The sequence below is a fragment of the Pygoscelis adeliae genome, unplaced genomic scaffold, assembly GCF_000699105.1.
Source record: "Pygoscelis adeliae isolate BGI_AS28 unplaced genomic scaffold, ASM69910v1 Scaffold282, whole genome shotgun sequence".
In the NCBI taxonomy this organism is placed as follows: domain Eukaryota; kingdom Metazoa; phylum Chordata; class Aves; order Sphenisciformes; family Spheniscidae; genus Pygoscelis; species Pygoscelis adeliae.
In genome coordinates, this window is record NW_008824352.1 from 2,395,243 (window position 1) to 2,409,292 (window position 14,050).

The 14,050-nt window shown below is 52.2% G+C and overlaps 1 protein-coding gene across 1 annotated transcript in view; it reads right to left on the reverse strand.

Moving 5' to 3' along the window:
* Positions 1 to 5,249: 5,249 nt before the first annotated feature.
* Positions 5,250 to 14,050, reverse strand: part of LOC103912899 (general transcription factor II-I repeat domain-containing protein 1-like) — a 45,230-nt gene continuing 36,429 nt past the window's right edge. Inside the window, exons 22-27 of the mRNA XM_009319309.1 lie at positions 13,531 to 13,578; positions 10,049 to 10,126; positions 7,900 to 8,092; positions 7,370 to 7,407; positions 6,306 to 6,442; positions 5,250 to 5,503 (exon numbers count right to left, since the gene is read on the reverse strand). Coding sequence (XP_009317584.1) covers positions 5,429 to 5,503; positions 6,306 to 6,442; positions 7,370 to 7,407; positions 7,900 to 8,092; positions 10,049 to 10,126; positions 13,531 to 13,578 — 569 coding nt within the window. The 3' untranslated portion in view covers positions 5,250 to 5,428. The remainder of the gene's footprint in view (positions 5,504 to 6,305; positions 6,443 to 7,369; positions 7,408 to 7,899; positions 8,093 to 10,048; positions 10,127 to 13,530; positions 13,579 to 14,050) is intronic.

The window sequence follows — 14,050 nt, forward strand, 5'->3', positions numbered from 1 at the left end:
AGAGCTGAGAGGCACGACTGAAGGAGTCCTCATTGCTTTCCCCAGCACAGGCCGCAGTGCCGCAGCTCCATCCCCCCAATCAACCCCGGTGCCTCCAGCGTGACCACCGTGCCACCTGTGACCCTCCCTGCTCTTCCAAACCCCAGGAACAGAATTGCTGGGCAGATCTGTACGTACTTTTAGAGCTGTGTGTCCAGAGGACCAAGAAGAAGAGCAGGAAGCCTCCATGAAACATGCCTCCCTACCCAAAGCGAGCCCTGGGTTACACAGGCACAGCCGTGCTTGCTCAGGCTGCAGGGCTGGGTCGCAGCGCAGGTGAACACTACAGTGGTTGTGCACGGGTGGCCCAAGAAGGGAACAGGACAAGCACAGGCAGTGCCTTCCCCAAGTACTCACCCAGACCCCAGCTATTTTGGGGAGGTTCCCACACCTGATGTGGTTTGCCAGCTTGGTAGCCCTCAACAGATCTTGCTTCCAAGTTAGTTCTCCAGCCTCTCCTTAAGCTCACACAAACTTTCCATGGCATCCTTTGGCAGAGCTGCACAAATGCCTCCCTGATCCTTGATGAACCACTCCCAGCACCCTACCCTACCCTACCCTTCCTCCCTTTTCCCTTAGAAAGGCCCTGCCCAGGCCCTTAATTATATAATACCTGAGAGGTATTAGTGTGCAGGTTAACGAGGAGCCTCGTTACCCTCCTGTGACCACACAGCTGCTACCAGAGATGTCCCATCAGTCTTCTCTGCCACCGTTTGCTATAGGCAGAACAGGGCGAAGCAGCAGAGCTGCCTCCTCCTCGAGCCCGCCGACGGCAGCGCATGTGCCGCAGCCCTGCGTCTCCAAATCCCGCAGGCAGCGATGAAATCCCAGCCCCTGCCATGAGGACTGTGAAGCCATTTTAGTAAGATGAATGGTCCTGCTGGGGATTCGGCCTGTCCCTTCTAGGAATGCCCATTTCATAATCTTATCGGGGAAGCAATTAATAAATAACTTTAATGATGGCTCACAGAGATTCATTCCACTTAAACATCACCCTCCAAAAAACCACACTCATGAAAAGACGTTAATCTTTGCATGAGAACGTGCCAGTTCAGTTCAGCTACATCAATCTGCCTTTATACCCCATGGACCTGTTAGTCTGAGTCTGAGACAGCTGTTTAATACATTCATTTAAGAAAAGATAGAGACACTCCGCTGGCAGCGTCCTCGTGAATTACAGTGCCGCAGCTCCATCCCCCCGATCGACCCCGGTGCCTCCAGCGTCACCGCTGCCCACCAGCTCTCCCGTCCAGCGGCACAGGCACATCAGTGGGGTTTCTTTCTCTGGATTAGGTAATCCTAATCAATAGGATTACTGGTTTAAGATGAACGGTGTTTGAGCCATTAACTGGAGAAAATAAGCCAAGAGATGGCAAAGCACGAGTCATATGTTATATACAAGTTATATGGGAGAGAGATATATACACAAGTTTTATATCTCTCTCTCTAACTGTCTATCTATCCATCTATCTCTATTAATATATACAAGTTATATGGGGGAAGGAAAGCCATGGCTGAAGGTCAAACAACTTGCAGACATGAGAAATAAATAAAAGTCACTGCGCTGTCAAGTGGCTGCCACCCCTGGAAAGGCTCTGGTGTACGCGGTGCTGGAGAAAGAGCCCGCACAGAAAAACCTGTGCCCGCTTCTCACTGGGACCACAGAAAATTTTGGTATGGAAAAGCATCCGCCGGGCTGTCCTCTCCCTTGCACCCTCCTGCACACCAGCACACAGTGGGCTTTAAACCCCGGTACGGCCGGGTGGGCGCATGGCTTTGACCTGCAGGAAAGTGCTGAGCCCCAGCCAGAGCCGCCCGGGAGCTCCCAGGCAGTCAAGCCTTGGCACCACCGGGACGGAGCCTCCCACGACACCTCAACCTCCATTTCATTAGCTTTAGCCTTTGATAAGCTACATGCTATGTGCTGTGTAGGCTACAAGGGACTACATGTAATGTATATGCTAGCCGTACTGCTTCGTGCGTACTGGAAGGGGCAAGTTACTGCGAGGAGGGGTGGGGTGTAATGGCTGCTGGAAAACAGCCTGAAATTTGATTGTCTTTCAAATCAAGTCTTTCTCTGCCATCAGCTGAACGCTTCAAAAATAAAAAAAATAAACACCCAAAGAAGGAAGGAAGCAAGACCTTGCGCTTGGCTGCGTTATTAGTTTCTTAGCCCTGCCGCAGCATCAGGGGAAGGAGGTTTCTGCAGGCACCCGGCCGGCCGCGCTGGCCCGTCGAGCTGCAGCCGACAACCCGTGATTGCTCCGAAAGGGTTTCCAAAGTGTTTCCTCGCAAATGCATTCGGGCTTCTGAATAAAAGCCCAGATGCTGTTTATGCTGTTCTCTAGCATCTCGGTGCACTGTATTTTTTAAAAATGATTTGAATCAAAGCTCTCATTCTTTAATTAAACTTCATTTAGCTGCCATCTGCCTGGGATCAAAATGGCTTCATGTTTTGCAACTCTTAATAAGGATTGTTATTGGATTTGTAAACACATAAACAACAAAAAAAACCCCCACCAAAGTCTTTGAAAAGTAATAAATGAGGAACGTGGCTCAAGTGTTAAGATCTGCATCTTCACTTGTCTAATTGTAATAGAGCGGATCACATTCAGTGGCTAATCACGTTATACACAAAATCTGGGTATAAAAATACCCTGCAACTGCAGGATCGAGATTAGGGAAGCTCCGAGAATTACAGCTGAGGGAAAACAGTAATAAAGCGGTATCTGTCATTTTTCCACAGTGGGAAGGGTCAGCACTCCTGGGTCACGAGCAAATGCAGGCACCGAGGGCAGGAGTTTCCCACCCCAGCCACAGAAAACGAAAAGTGGATGTCATGGCCCTGAAACTCCCCAAAATAAAAGTTCGCTCCCAAAAATATACCTGTTACCAGAACCCAGCAGCCTCAAGACCCAACCTGGGGATACTGGAGGTGCCGGGCAGCCACGGAGCTTCCCGGCTGAGCAGACGGGGCAGGGCACGAGCTGCCCTTTGGTGAGCGGGCTTGGAGGCACAGGGAGCTCCAGTTAATGGATCAAGAAACTTAGGGAAGAAAACCCGAGCCCAGAGCTTTGGCTCAGCCCGTGCCGTAGCAGCACAGCCAGCCTTCCCCTGCCCCATCTTGCTAACCAGGCTCCGAGCCGGGGATGCCGGGTGGGGGAGAGGGAAGAGGCAGAGCAGGGAAACAGCCCTACGCTGCCTCCTTGCTCAGCTTCCATTCCCCCCGACACATTTACAGCCTTTACAATTGCATTCGGCTTTCTGAACGAAATCATTAGTCCCCAGCATAGCTCCCGTGCCCTAATTTAACTCCGCTGCCTGCATTCACCCCTGCCTTTCAGCAGCAGTAATTAGGGCCCCGTGCAGGGTGCAGCGCTCCAGACCTACACCCCGCGAGCAGCCTCCCCCCCGCCGCCGGCGCGTTCGTGGGATGCCGGGACCGGCAGCAGACCTGGGGCAGCCTCAAACATCTCCACTCATTACCGAAACGTGCTGCTGCCTTCGGTGCTACGGCATCAGACCTTTTTTTTTTTTAACGGCAAAAAAAAAAGAGAAGTCAAAATATAATGAGTGTGCCCTCTTAGGAGACACCTACTCGGTGGGGTTTGATCTGTGAATAAGACCCTTTCAGACATTTTGGAAGAGAAAATTGTATTTTTACCTCTGAATCATGTTTCTTTGTTTCCTAATTGGAGATGCCACAGGTTTGAGCACCAGGCAGAAACATGAAAGACTTCAGATTTTGATGCCAACCGCTCAGATGTCAAACTGTATTTCTAATTGGGGTCACTGATACAGATCTTTGCCCTTCTTTCGGCTGCCGTCTCCTTTGTGCCGTCTCCTACACTTGTTTGTGTTTTTATTACCTCATGTGATCATTTGCATCTAACTCCACAGCAAATGCAAGTCCAGAGCCAGGAAATAAAACTGCAGCTGCCTTGAAACACTTCTGCCTGCCATCAAAACCCGCCAGTGGCCTGAAAAGACCAGGATTCGAGCAGACCGAAATCCCATAAAACAAATAAAGCAGTGCATTACACTGGGAAAAGCTGTCACGAGCGACTTTGATCCTGCACCTACTACCGTCCGCCCTCCAGCAGACCACGGTCATTGCTCCGTGAAAAGGCTGTGACTCATCCTGCAGCCTGGAGGGACGCCCAGCAATGGTCACCCCACAGTGACACCGCGCGCTGCTGCTTGGGACGACATCAAAGCCACGAGCCCCAGGTCATCTCGCTTCACTGGTGGTTCGTGCTGGGCTGCGTTTACCTACACAGAAGCCGGGACGTTTCTTCTCGTTGGCTTCTTACGCCGCCCTCATGCCAGCATTGGCTCCCGCCCCGTCTCACCCGTGCACGGCTCTCAGCGGACACAAAGCACAAGTTAAATACGTGTGGTGGTCAGCAGTAGTGGTCGGCACCATTGGCTTCTGCTGCCAAACTCTACGAGTGGAATGAAAGTAAAATTGCAGGAATTTCAAATAACATCCCTCAATTTACTGGGCTGCTTTTGTACATGGGGCGAAGCGGCCCAGGGCGCACAGAGGAGCCCAGGGGCTCCCCCAGACGCTCGCAGCAATGCCACTTGCAGCTCGTGGTCCAGCCTTATGGAACAAGTGCAGCGTCAGCGGGATCAGCCTGTACTTACTGCAGGAGCTTCCCCACCCCGTAAGGCATCAAAGCCTCTTCGAAAATCACAAATAGTGAAGAACTTCACCGGATTGAGATCTTTTCCTGGTTCAGAAGCCAGTTAAACGCACGCAACCGAAATTGCTGCTGTGCCTTTCCAAGTCTGGGGCGGCAGGAGGCCAGACATGAGAGGGCTTGGGGGGGGGATCTCGCTCCTTGGGGGGCCTGAAACCTCCTTCCCGCTTAATCCAAACCCGCTTCTGCTCCAGAGCCGACAGGACTCGCAGGCACCGGTCTCTGATGCTCGTGAGGGCTGGTTCCCTCGTCTGTCACCACTGCAGTTTGGTACCACTCCTCCTGCAGCTCTGTAAGTAAATTTTTACGCCTTTGATCTAAATTGAAGACATCAGTGGCAAATGAAGCATTAAAACATGTCAAACCTCTTGGTTTCAAGCACTGGTGACACCAAGTATTTTATTGAGCAGCCAAAGCACGACAAGGTCTGTCTGGGGGTGCCCTCCTGCGCTTACTCTTACCTGTAAATACTATTATCAATAATATACGTAATAAAATAAGTACTTTTAAGAGCAAGGCAACACTTTTTATTTTTATTTAAAAAGGCCTTGATGGCAGGAATATAGTGTAAAAATCATTGGAAAAACTAAAAGGCATTGATACATATTGGAATATACACTTTTTACATAAATTACATTTATTTATTTATTCTTTCATTTGAGGTTCTTATTCGGTATTGAGGTCTAATAGTTAATAGGTCCTGGGATCTGGACGTTTAGACCACCATAGTCTAACATGTACATGTTCATGGGCCATTGCTGAAAGAGAGGGAGAGAAAAAGAAGGCAAAAGTCTCTGTTAGGACACAACACAAAACCATGCATCCGTCAAATCTCTGACATGTTCCGACACGGGCTGTTGCTCCCACTTTCCAAGTAAGATTAAAAAAACCAACCCCAAACCAAAACACCACCAGCAAACCTGACAAAAAACCCCTTCCAAGTTTATATTTCCCTTGCGCTTTTTTTTTTTATTTTATTTTTTAAAAGCATTTGGCATCGTCCACAACCGAAGCCAAGCCCTGAGGGAGAGCAGTTGGATGCATCTCCCTGATGTTCTTTCTTATTTTCACAGTTTAGGTGCACGCCGGAGCTCTGCATCGCTCCCGGGATGGAGCCGAAGCAACGGTCCCGGCGCAGCTCAGACCACGGGGGAACCGCCGGATCCTGCCGAGAGGTGCTACGGGGCCAAGGCGCCGCCGCCAGCACCCGTGTTTTAACCCAGTGGGGTCGGGGGATTTGCTCAGGCTGGTCTCGTGTGGCTCCCGCTAACACCATGCGCTGAGCATCCCCCCGAGGACTGATGCAGGAGAGCCCCAAGGGGCAGCGGGCGCTTTGCTCCGCTGACCCCCCCCCCTCCACCCCAGACAAACCCGGCAGGAAAAGGCAGCCCCAAAGCTGCGTCCCCTCCTTCGCCAAACCTGCTTGTGCCATTTTACGTCACACTTTATAGTGTTTGTCAGGCAGAGGGAGGTGGTGACGGTTCGGGGAGAGCAGAGAGCAGCACCCTGAAACAGAAAGATAGGTCGGCAGTAACCCCCCTAATATTTGGAAGGCTTTACCACAAGTGAGATCTGATTTGTTGATGATGTAGACTCCATATTGGAAGAGGAGGAAGAGGAAGAGGAGGAAGAGGAAGATACTGAGTTCCCTTCGGAGATCCTCTTCCGCTTCCGTTTGGGAACGCTGGTGTCTTTCTCTGCAGGAAGAGAGGGAAGGCATGAGGTGTCCAAGCTCTGTCCCCTAAATGCGGGGACCCATCCCGCTGCTCCGACCTTGCCTCCCACTGAGTGTTCCCCTGATGCGCTGTGCCACCGTTGGTGACACAGGCTTGGCCTCCACGACCTGGCACGGAGCTGCCAGCTTTCCTCAGGCACCGGTGAAGAAAATCCCCAAAATAAGCAAATCCCAACTCCAGCACTTACAGAGCCTGATATCGCACTGACTTGTGTCCGTGCTGGATGCCTTGGGGCCGTGAAGGTGCCAGCTCTGATGACGATATGCCCATATATATCTGCATATATGATATGCCCATATATATCTGCATATATAAAGTTTCTCGTGCATTTCTTTTTACATTACGTTGCAGCATGCTCTCGCTTGCCAGATCTCCCTTCTCTACCTAGCCACTTATTTTCATAAAACTAATATGATCCTAATTATCTCTGGGGCTGCTAATTCTGACACATTTGATTAAAACGGGCTGAGAGTTATTGGGGAGGATGGGACGGGGAGAGAAACGCATTCCCAGCCATCACAGAAACCTTGTTTCCTTAGAAGCTCAACGATGGCTCAAATTAAGGGCTTTAACCAGTGAACAAATTGTTTACGGTGAGTAAATTGCTAATGGGAAAGGGATAATCAAATCCTCCAGAATACGCTGCAAGTTTGAGTCTAACAGCCCAGTCTCTCCCCAGCTCACAGAAGCGCAATCATCTAAGTTGATGGTTTGCTCCGGCACAGATGCTGAGCCCGACTTCTTTTTCCAGGTAGTATCTTCTCCCCAGCCTCCCCTGGGGGTGCGGGATGTTCGAACACCTCCTCATGACCCCCATCCATTTTGCCCATATATTCTCTCTGCCACAGGGCCGGGAAAGCCGTGGTTATTTCTTAGCTCTCCGCTTACCTGTTTGTTTGGCCTCAGTGCAGATTTCGGCAAACGGCCTGCGAAAGAGACAAGCAGGGTCAGAGCAGGCGGACCCCGTCGTTTCTCCCCTGTGCGCCTGCCCATGCTGGGACACAGCCCAGACCCCGACCCTGAGCTGCCTCCTCCGACACCCTGCTGCGCGGGGATGGGGCATGGAGCCTCCCCACCGCTCCCCGGAGGGAAGCAACCCGAAATAACTCAGCTGGGTCTCTGAGCAGTCCTGCTATCAGTCGTGCCGTGCCCCTTCCCATCATCAGCATCTCAAACTGCCCAAGAAAGAGGGGAGAAACCGGCCCCGCTGACGCTTCGCTGTGCCCACCCGTGGCCGAGCACATCCCTGTGGCGCAGGACAGCGGCTGCTGGGGATGGAGCGGGTCCTCCGCGGGTGCGCGGTGGCGTGGCCCTGCTCCGGTGGCCCCGTGGTGACTTACCCCACTCCCGGCTGGAGAAGCAAAGGCAATGCTTAACGAACAGAAACCTTCCCCGGTCGCAGAGCTGAGGGAACTTACTGGAGCTGGTTTATAATCACCATCCGGATGCTCTCCCGTGCCTTCAGGATCTTCTCCAGCCGATGGATGTCATACGTATTGGGGTTTCTGAAAGGGATATCATCCGGCAGCCCAGTAACCTCCATGGCGTCAGGACTGTCCCTGATGAGTTTATAGGGCACCATGACGGGCCGGTTCAAGCCCAGAGCCTCTCCTGTAATGGCAGAGCAGAGGACAACGCACCGGCTTTACCGCACAAGGCTCCGGATCCAACCAACCGAAGGACCAAGAGCCCTGGGAGGACTTTGGGAAGCCACGGCTGCCGTGATGCCCGACCTTTGCTGCAGCCACATCCCACCCAGCCGTTTCACGCCTGCCTGCCCAATTTATTGCCTGCTCCATTAGTCTCCATTTAGGATCCTGCCAGGAGCCTCAGGTGAGGGCTGTTTTACAGCACCAGCACTTGCACGCCCACCTCTGCTACGTGCAGAGCACACCCATTGCCACGCTTGCGCCAGCCCGTGGCTGGGCCAGCAGCGGCAGCGTGGGAGACAGCCCAGGAGAGAGGGCAAACCGGAGAGATTTGTCCATCTCCTCTTGCCTCCGGCTGTCAGCAGGTTTGGGGGTCACCGGAGTGGAAATTGCATCCATCACTCATCATCATATCACATTGCTCCTGCCCATTTTTTGAATCACTTTATCTCTTTGGCTTCCACAATATCCTATGGCAGCGAAATACCACAATTTAATTCCTTGCTGCATTGCAGGTACTTCCTTCCGCGCAATTTAAACCTGCTGCCCACCTCTCTGGGTACCCCTTTGGTTCCTGCACGGTGGGGAGGAGCAAACATCCCCCTCCTGTACTGGTCCTGATTGTAAGAGCCTGATCTCACCTCACATCTCTGCAACCCCCAAACCTGGAGGTGTGAGCTGCCCCGCAGCCACATTCCTGGCTTTCCTTGCAGGGAGTTTGTCCCTGGAGCCCACCCAGCACCTTGTGCTCCATAAACCGTGCCTGGACCGTGAGAACGCAGGGATCTGCTGTGGGCTCAGCCCCCACATGGGCCAAGTGCTGCTGAGCTGGGGCGGATGGGGATGCTCAGAGCACGGGCACCAGCCTCCCTGGGGGGGTGCGCCTATACGCTGGCACCTCCAATGAGGGCAAATCCGCCCCCAAAGCAGCACACAGCCCATGCTGTGAGCGGCACCCCAAAATAAACAGGGTTTGCGGGAAGGGTGAGCAGCCTTGACATGGGGAGACTTGAGAAAGGAGGGGAATGACATTCCCCACGGCTTTGCTGTCATTCTATTTTCCTTCTCCTTCAGGCAATTATTTTGGGGAGAGAGGTGAGACACCGCACCAAACAGTGGGGTGCCACCGAGCCGCCGCGGCCCAGCTATGCAGCCCTGGGGTCTCTAGGGTTGAGAAATAACCGCCCAGCACTTACTTACACAAGTCATGCCCAAACGGGGACAGCCACAAGCAGTGGCAGCCCACACCCGTGGGGCTGAGAGGGTGACGCCGCTCGGGGCCGTGCATCCTGCGGCCGGCTCCTACGCTCCCCCCACCCGGCTGCTATTCCTACTGCGCCTTTTCCCAACGACGGGTGGAAGGAGGGGTTTGCTAGGCAGCACAAGGGGCCTGCAAACAGCATTTTCAAATCTTCTTCAGCCTCCTGACCTCCTTTTCCGCCGCAGCGCCAGCAAGCTTTTTCCCAGCCGTGCCTCATGTTGGGCTGCGGCTCCAGCCTTGCTCCCAGCCCGGCAGGCAGAGCAGGCAGGGGCTGCCTGCCAGCAGGCTGGCACAGGGCAGGCACGCTCTGCGCACAGACCACGGCTCACGCCGGCTCAGGACACGTTAAAAACACATCAAAGGCTGATGCCAGACTGAACAAATCCTGCTCCTCGGCTGTGTTTTCTTTCCGTCCTCCCTCCCCTTGCCGAGGAGGAGCTGTCAACAAGAAGGTCATGGTCCCACCTGCCAGGAGCGAGACAGAGGAACATCCGTAGGGATGGGCTGTAACGTGGAGCAGTGGGATGAAACCTGTGCTGCAGCAGGCTGCTGTGCGCTCGGCCTATAAATAGAGGCCTTCAGTCGAATTAATTTTAACTATGGCTGCTGTCAGCAAAAACAAACCTGCTTGGCGATGCGTGCAGCTGGGAGACTCACCGTATTTTTCATTGAAAAGCTCTTTCACTTGCTCTCGGAGAATCACCTTCTCTCCGAGCCTGTTGGCATCGTCCTCATCTGCAAAGCAAAAAATGGACAGGGAATAAAACACCCCATTTCTTTCTGAGCCCCTGGAAAATCCATCCCACTGTCACAGTGCACAACCGCGTCTCTGTCCCTCTGCCCCAGCACGGCGTGGGAACGGCTCAGAGGCGGCTGCTCTGCGCTTGCACCTTGCGTCACCTTTTAGAGCTGTGCAAAGTAGCTATAAAATGCTGCCAAATCTGCATTTGCCATGCGCTGCCAAGGCTGAGAGCATTTTACATCCACTTTGCGGTGCTGTAAATGACTGCAAAATATGCAAAGCAACGGAGACTCAGGCCCTCAGTGCCACGAATGCTCCCACAAGTGATATCAAGGAATGAGATAGCACTTTTATAGCTGGGCTCCTAAGTACAGTATTGTTTTATAATATGCCATATAATCAGCTTGGCTTTACTAGCTTTTTTAATTATCCTCATCGTGCCAAACAGTTTCTCTTCCGTTCTCTCATTTCAGACGACGTGCCTGTGTCAGTAGATTTTTTTCCCCCCAGATATTCAGCATCCTCAGGGGGCTCCAGGAAAAACAACTGTGGTCAGTACCGGCCCCCTTTGATGCTTTGTCACCCCGCGGGTATAAAGCACCGACTGAATGAACCTTATCTGCCTCTCACCGGGGCCACTCGTCCAGCCCCGAGCCAGCCAGAGTGCGCAGCGCAGGGCCGGCTCGGTGGGGTCTCTTCCCGGGGAGGAGGCATCACCACCATGAGCCTTGCTGCACCCAAGGCAGGCATCTTCACGCAGGCTGGCACGCCATGGGGTGGAAATCCAGGATGGTTATTTAAAACATCAAGGTGAGCGCTGCAAACCTCAGCATGAGAGACCCGAGCGTCCTCTGCCCCGGGTCTGCAGCTATTTAATTTGATTTTGAGCAATCACATGATTTTTGTTTCGGTTTTAAGCAATCACATGGCTTGCAATTTTGTTTTAAATGCAAGCTGAAAACCTGACGCAAGTCCCTGCCTCCCTGCAAGGGGCCCCAGAGCCCAGCACTCAAGCACCCCCAGCAGAAATCACACGCCTCGGGCCACCCTGCCGCTGAGGGTGCTGGAGAGAAGCTGGCACCCTTAAACCTCTGCACCCTACTGCTGCAGGCTACGGCCTCAAAAAACCTCTTCTCTACCTGGAAAACAATAGTTTTGTCTGGATATAACTAGGAAAAAAAAAAGGGAGACGTTTCTGTGAAGGAACCTCAGGGCCAAGTCATGCTTCAAATCCAGAAATGGCAACAAAGAAGCTTGAAAGGGATGGAGCAAAAAATAAATAAACTAGAAGAAAATCAAATAAATGTCGCCAAGGAGCTCTGATTTCAAGAACCAAGACCTTGCCGTGCAGTGCTACTCCCGAGGCCGCAGCAGGCCGGCGGGGGCAAACCCTGCGGGCTCCCTCTGTGACTTCCTTGTCATTGATGCTCAGTTTCTGGGCTGTATATACACACCCGTATGGATGTGTAGATGGTAGCAGACAAAGAAACACCAAAATTAAGTGTTCTCATGCGTTTAATTTTCTGGGACTGAAAAACGCAGCAGCTCTTTCCTTTCCGCTCACGCCCCGAGCGACCCGAGTGCAAGAAACAAGATCCCAAAGGGGTTTTTTTCCCGGCTTGTGGTGGGCAGGACTCCCAAATTCCCATCCAAGGACACAAACAAATGCCATAAAAAACCTGGAACTGAGCATGCATAACAGAGAAGCCAGAGAGGAGGCTCCGGCTGGCGGCGCCGCTTCCCGGGGACCTGCCCCTCCGTCCCCAGGCGGCTCCGGGCAAGAGGGATTTCTGTCTACCTTTGAATTTCAACGTTTGGGTTTGGGAAATAATCGACTCAAGGAAGCCACTGGCACCCCTGGGATCTGCTGAGTCCTTCCCATAAAGCAGGTTTAGGCACGCTGCTGGCTTCAGCTCTGTGTTATCAATTTATTTTTTTTTAATTAAAAAAAGTAGCCAGTTAATTGACTTTTTTTTTTCCCAATCCTACTTGCCTGAAGCGAAGAGCCCTGCACTCCATAGGCACTTACGTACAAGAAGTCACATTTTTAAAGCACCATTTGCTCTTTTCCAATAGGACTTGTCAGAACTCGACATCTCGACATCTCTTTTAGAAACTCATTTAGAAATATAACCGAGTCATATTTAGTAGTTATTAAAAATGGGGTTTAAGTGTCTGCTGTTGGACAACAGGATCCAAAACACCGCCTATTCTTCTAGTGACTTTAAAAAAACCCCAACAAAACCAAATCCAAGGTATCCCACCGATAAAGAACGGTTTTGTCTGGGCTCGTGATGCCATGTGCAGAGCCCTGATCTCGGCAGCGAAGCCGCGGCAGAGCCAGGCAGGGTACCCGGCAGAGCCTTCCTCCTCCCCGTGCCGCCGCCAGCATCCCGGGGTGCAGCTCCGGGCGATGCACGTCCTCCACCTGGCCACCGCGCTCAGAGTAACAACCTCCCATCACCCGAACCCCCCCGCGTGAAGCCTGTTTCATCAGGGAAACAGCCACTGCCCAACACATCCCACCGGGAAAGCGGCTCAGGTCCCTTCTTCAGGCGATCCCAGTCGTGCCAAAGAAGCACCCAGCCGGGGTAGGCTGCTTACAGCGGTCAGGATCTGGCCCTGAATCTTAAGAGGATAAATACACGCCTCTTTCTCCCCTTCCAGCTTCAATGGGTACAATTCAGTTACACCCCTGTGTAAATCCAGAACAAACCCGCTGACTTTACTGAGGCTATGCCACAGTAACTCAGGTTTAAATACAGTTCGAATTAGCTCAACAGATGCGGGTTTTCAAAGCGGAGCTATAAACTTGTGGGAGCAGGCAATTAACATCTAGACACGCGGCCAGAATCCCAGCTGATGGGACTAAGGCTGGATCTGCTGGAGACACGCCGTGCCCTGCCGCAGATACAGGCAGGCGAGCTCTTCTTTACTCCTGTAAATTAGTATGTATGTTAAATCCCCGGAGCCTACGCGACTGCACACCGGCTCTGACCCACAGTATGTGTTAAAGCAAAGCAAAAAACCCCAACCCAAATCTGTGCAAGAGCTCCTTATGAATGGCAAGTGGATTTTTTTTTAACAAATTAATTGCTCGGACACGTGGATGAGCTGAGGATAACGTGGCAGGTCGGTTTGTCTGGAGTAGAACCGGCACCGATGCCCAGGGACTGCAGCAACGGTGCTTAGAAATGCAGAGAGGATTAATAACAACAATAAAACACTGTTAAACACATCCTGCATCATTCAGTTCTTGGTATCACAGGGAAACAGAGCAGAGAGGGAAAAAAAAATACCTGAAATTTGGGGGTTTAAGACATTTTCATTCTTATATTAAAACGCAAGTGCATTTCTTGTCTGCTACCATCTACGATGCATCAACTGAGCTACGTACCATTCAAGGCAGCGTAGGCTTTTTCCAATGATGTTATCCGTCTAGGGGCTACAAAGCAAGTTAAAAGACAAAAAAAAAAAAAAAAAAAAAGAGAGAGAAAGAAAAAGAGAGCCATGAGTGCTGCAGCTTGGTTTCTTGGTCACAAACAAAAGCAAAACCCAGGATGACACTGTCCCTAGCAACTTAAAACTCCTCCGGTCCCAAGGCCCCTTGGCACAGAGATGCTTTCGGTAGCTAAATAACTGCCCGGTGAGCTGGGCAGGGGGGCTGGGCTCTCCACCCTGCACCAGGGACCCGTTTCGGGATGTGCTTGAGCCCGCGAGCATCCCCCGAGCTCCGCCGCACTCCTGAGCAGCCCGAGGTCCACATGTGCCCAGGGACGCGTGGTCGAATTGCAGCATTTACGGCACGTGCCAAAGCAGCAGCAGCTGTGCTGCATGCCCGCGCCGGAGGAGGAAAAAAAAAATTTGAGGTTAAAGCAGATGAAAAGCAAACAGGGAAACTGTGTCAGTTCTGCAGC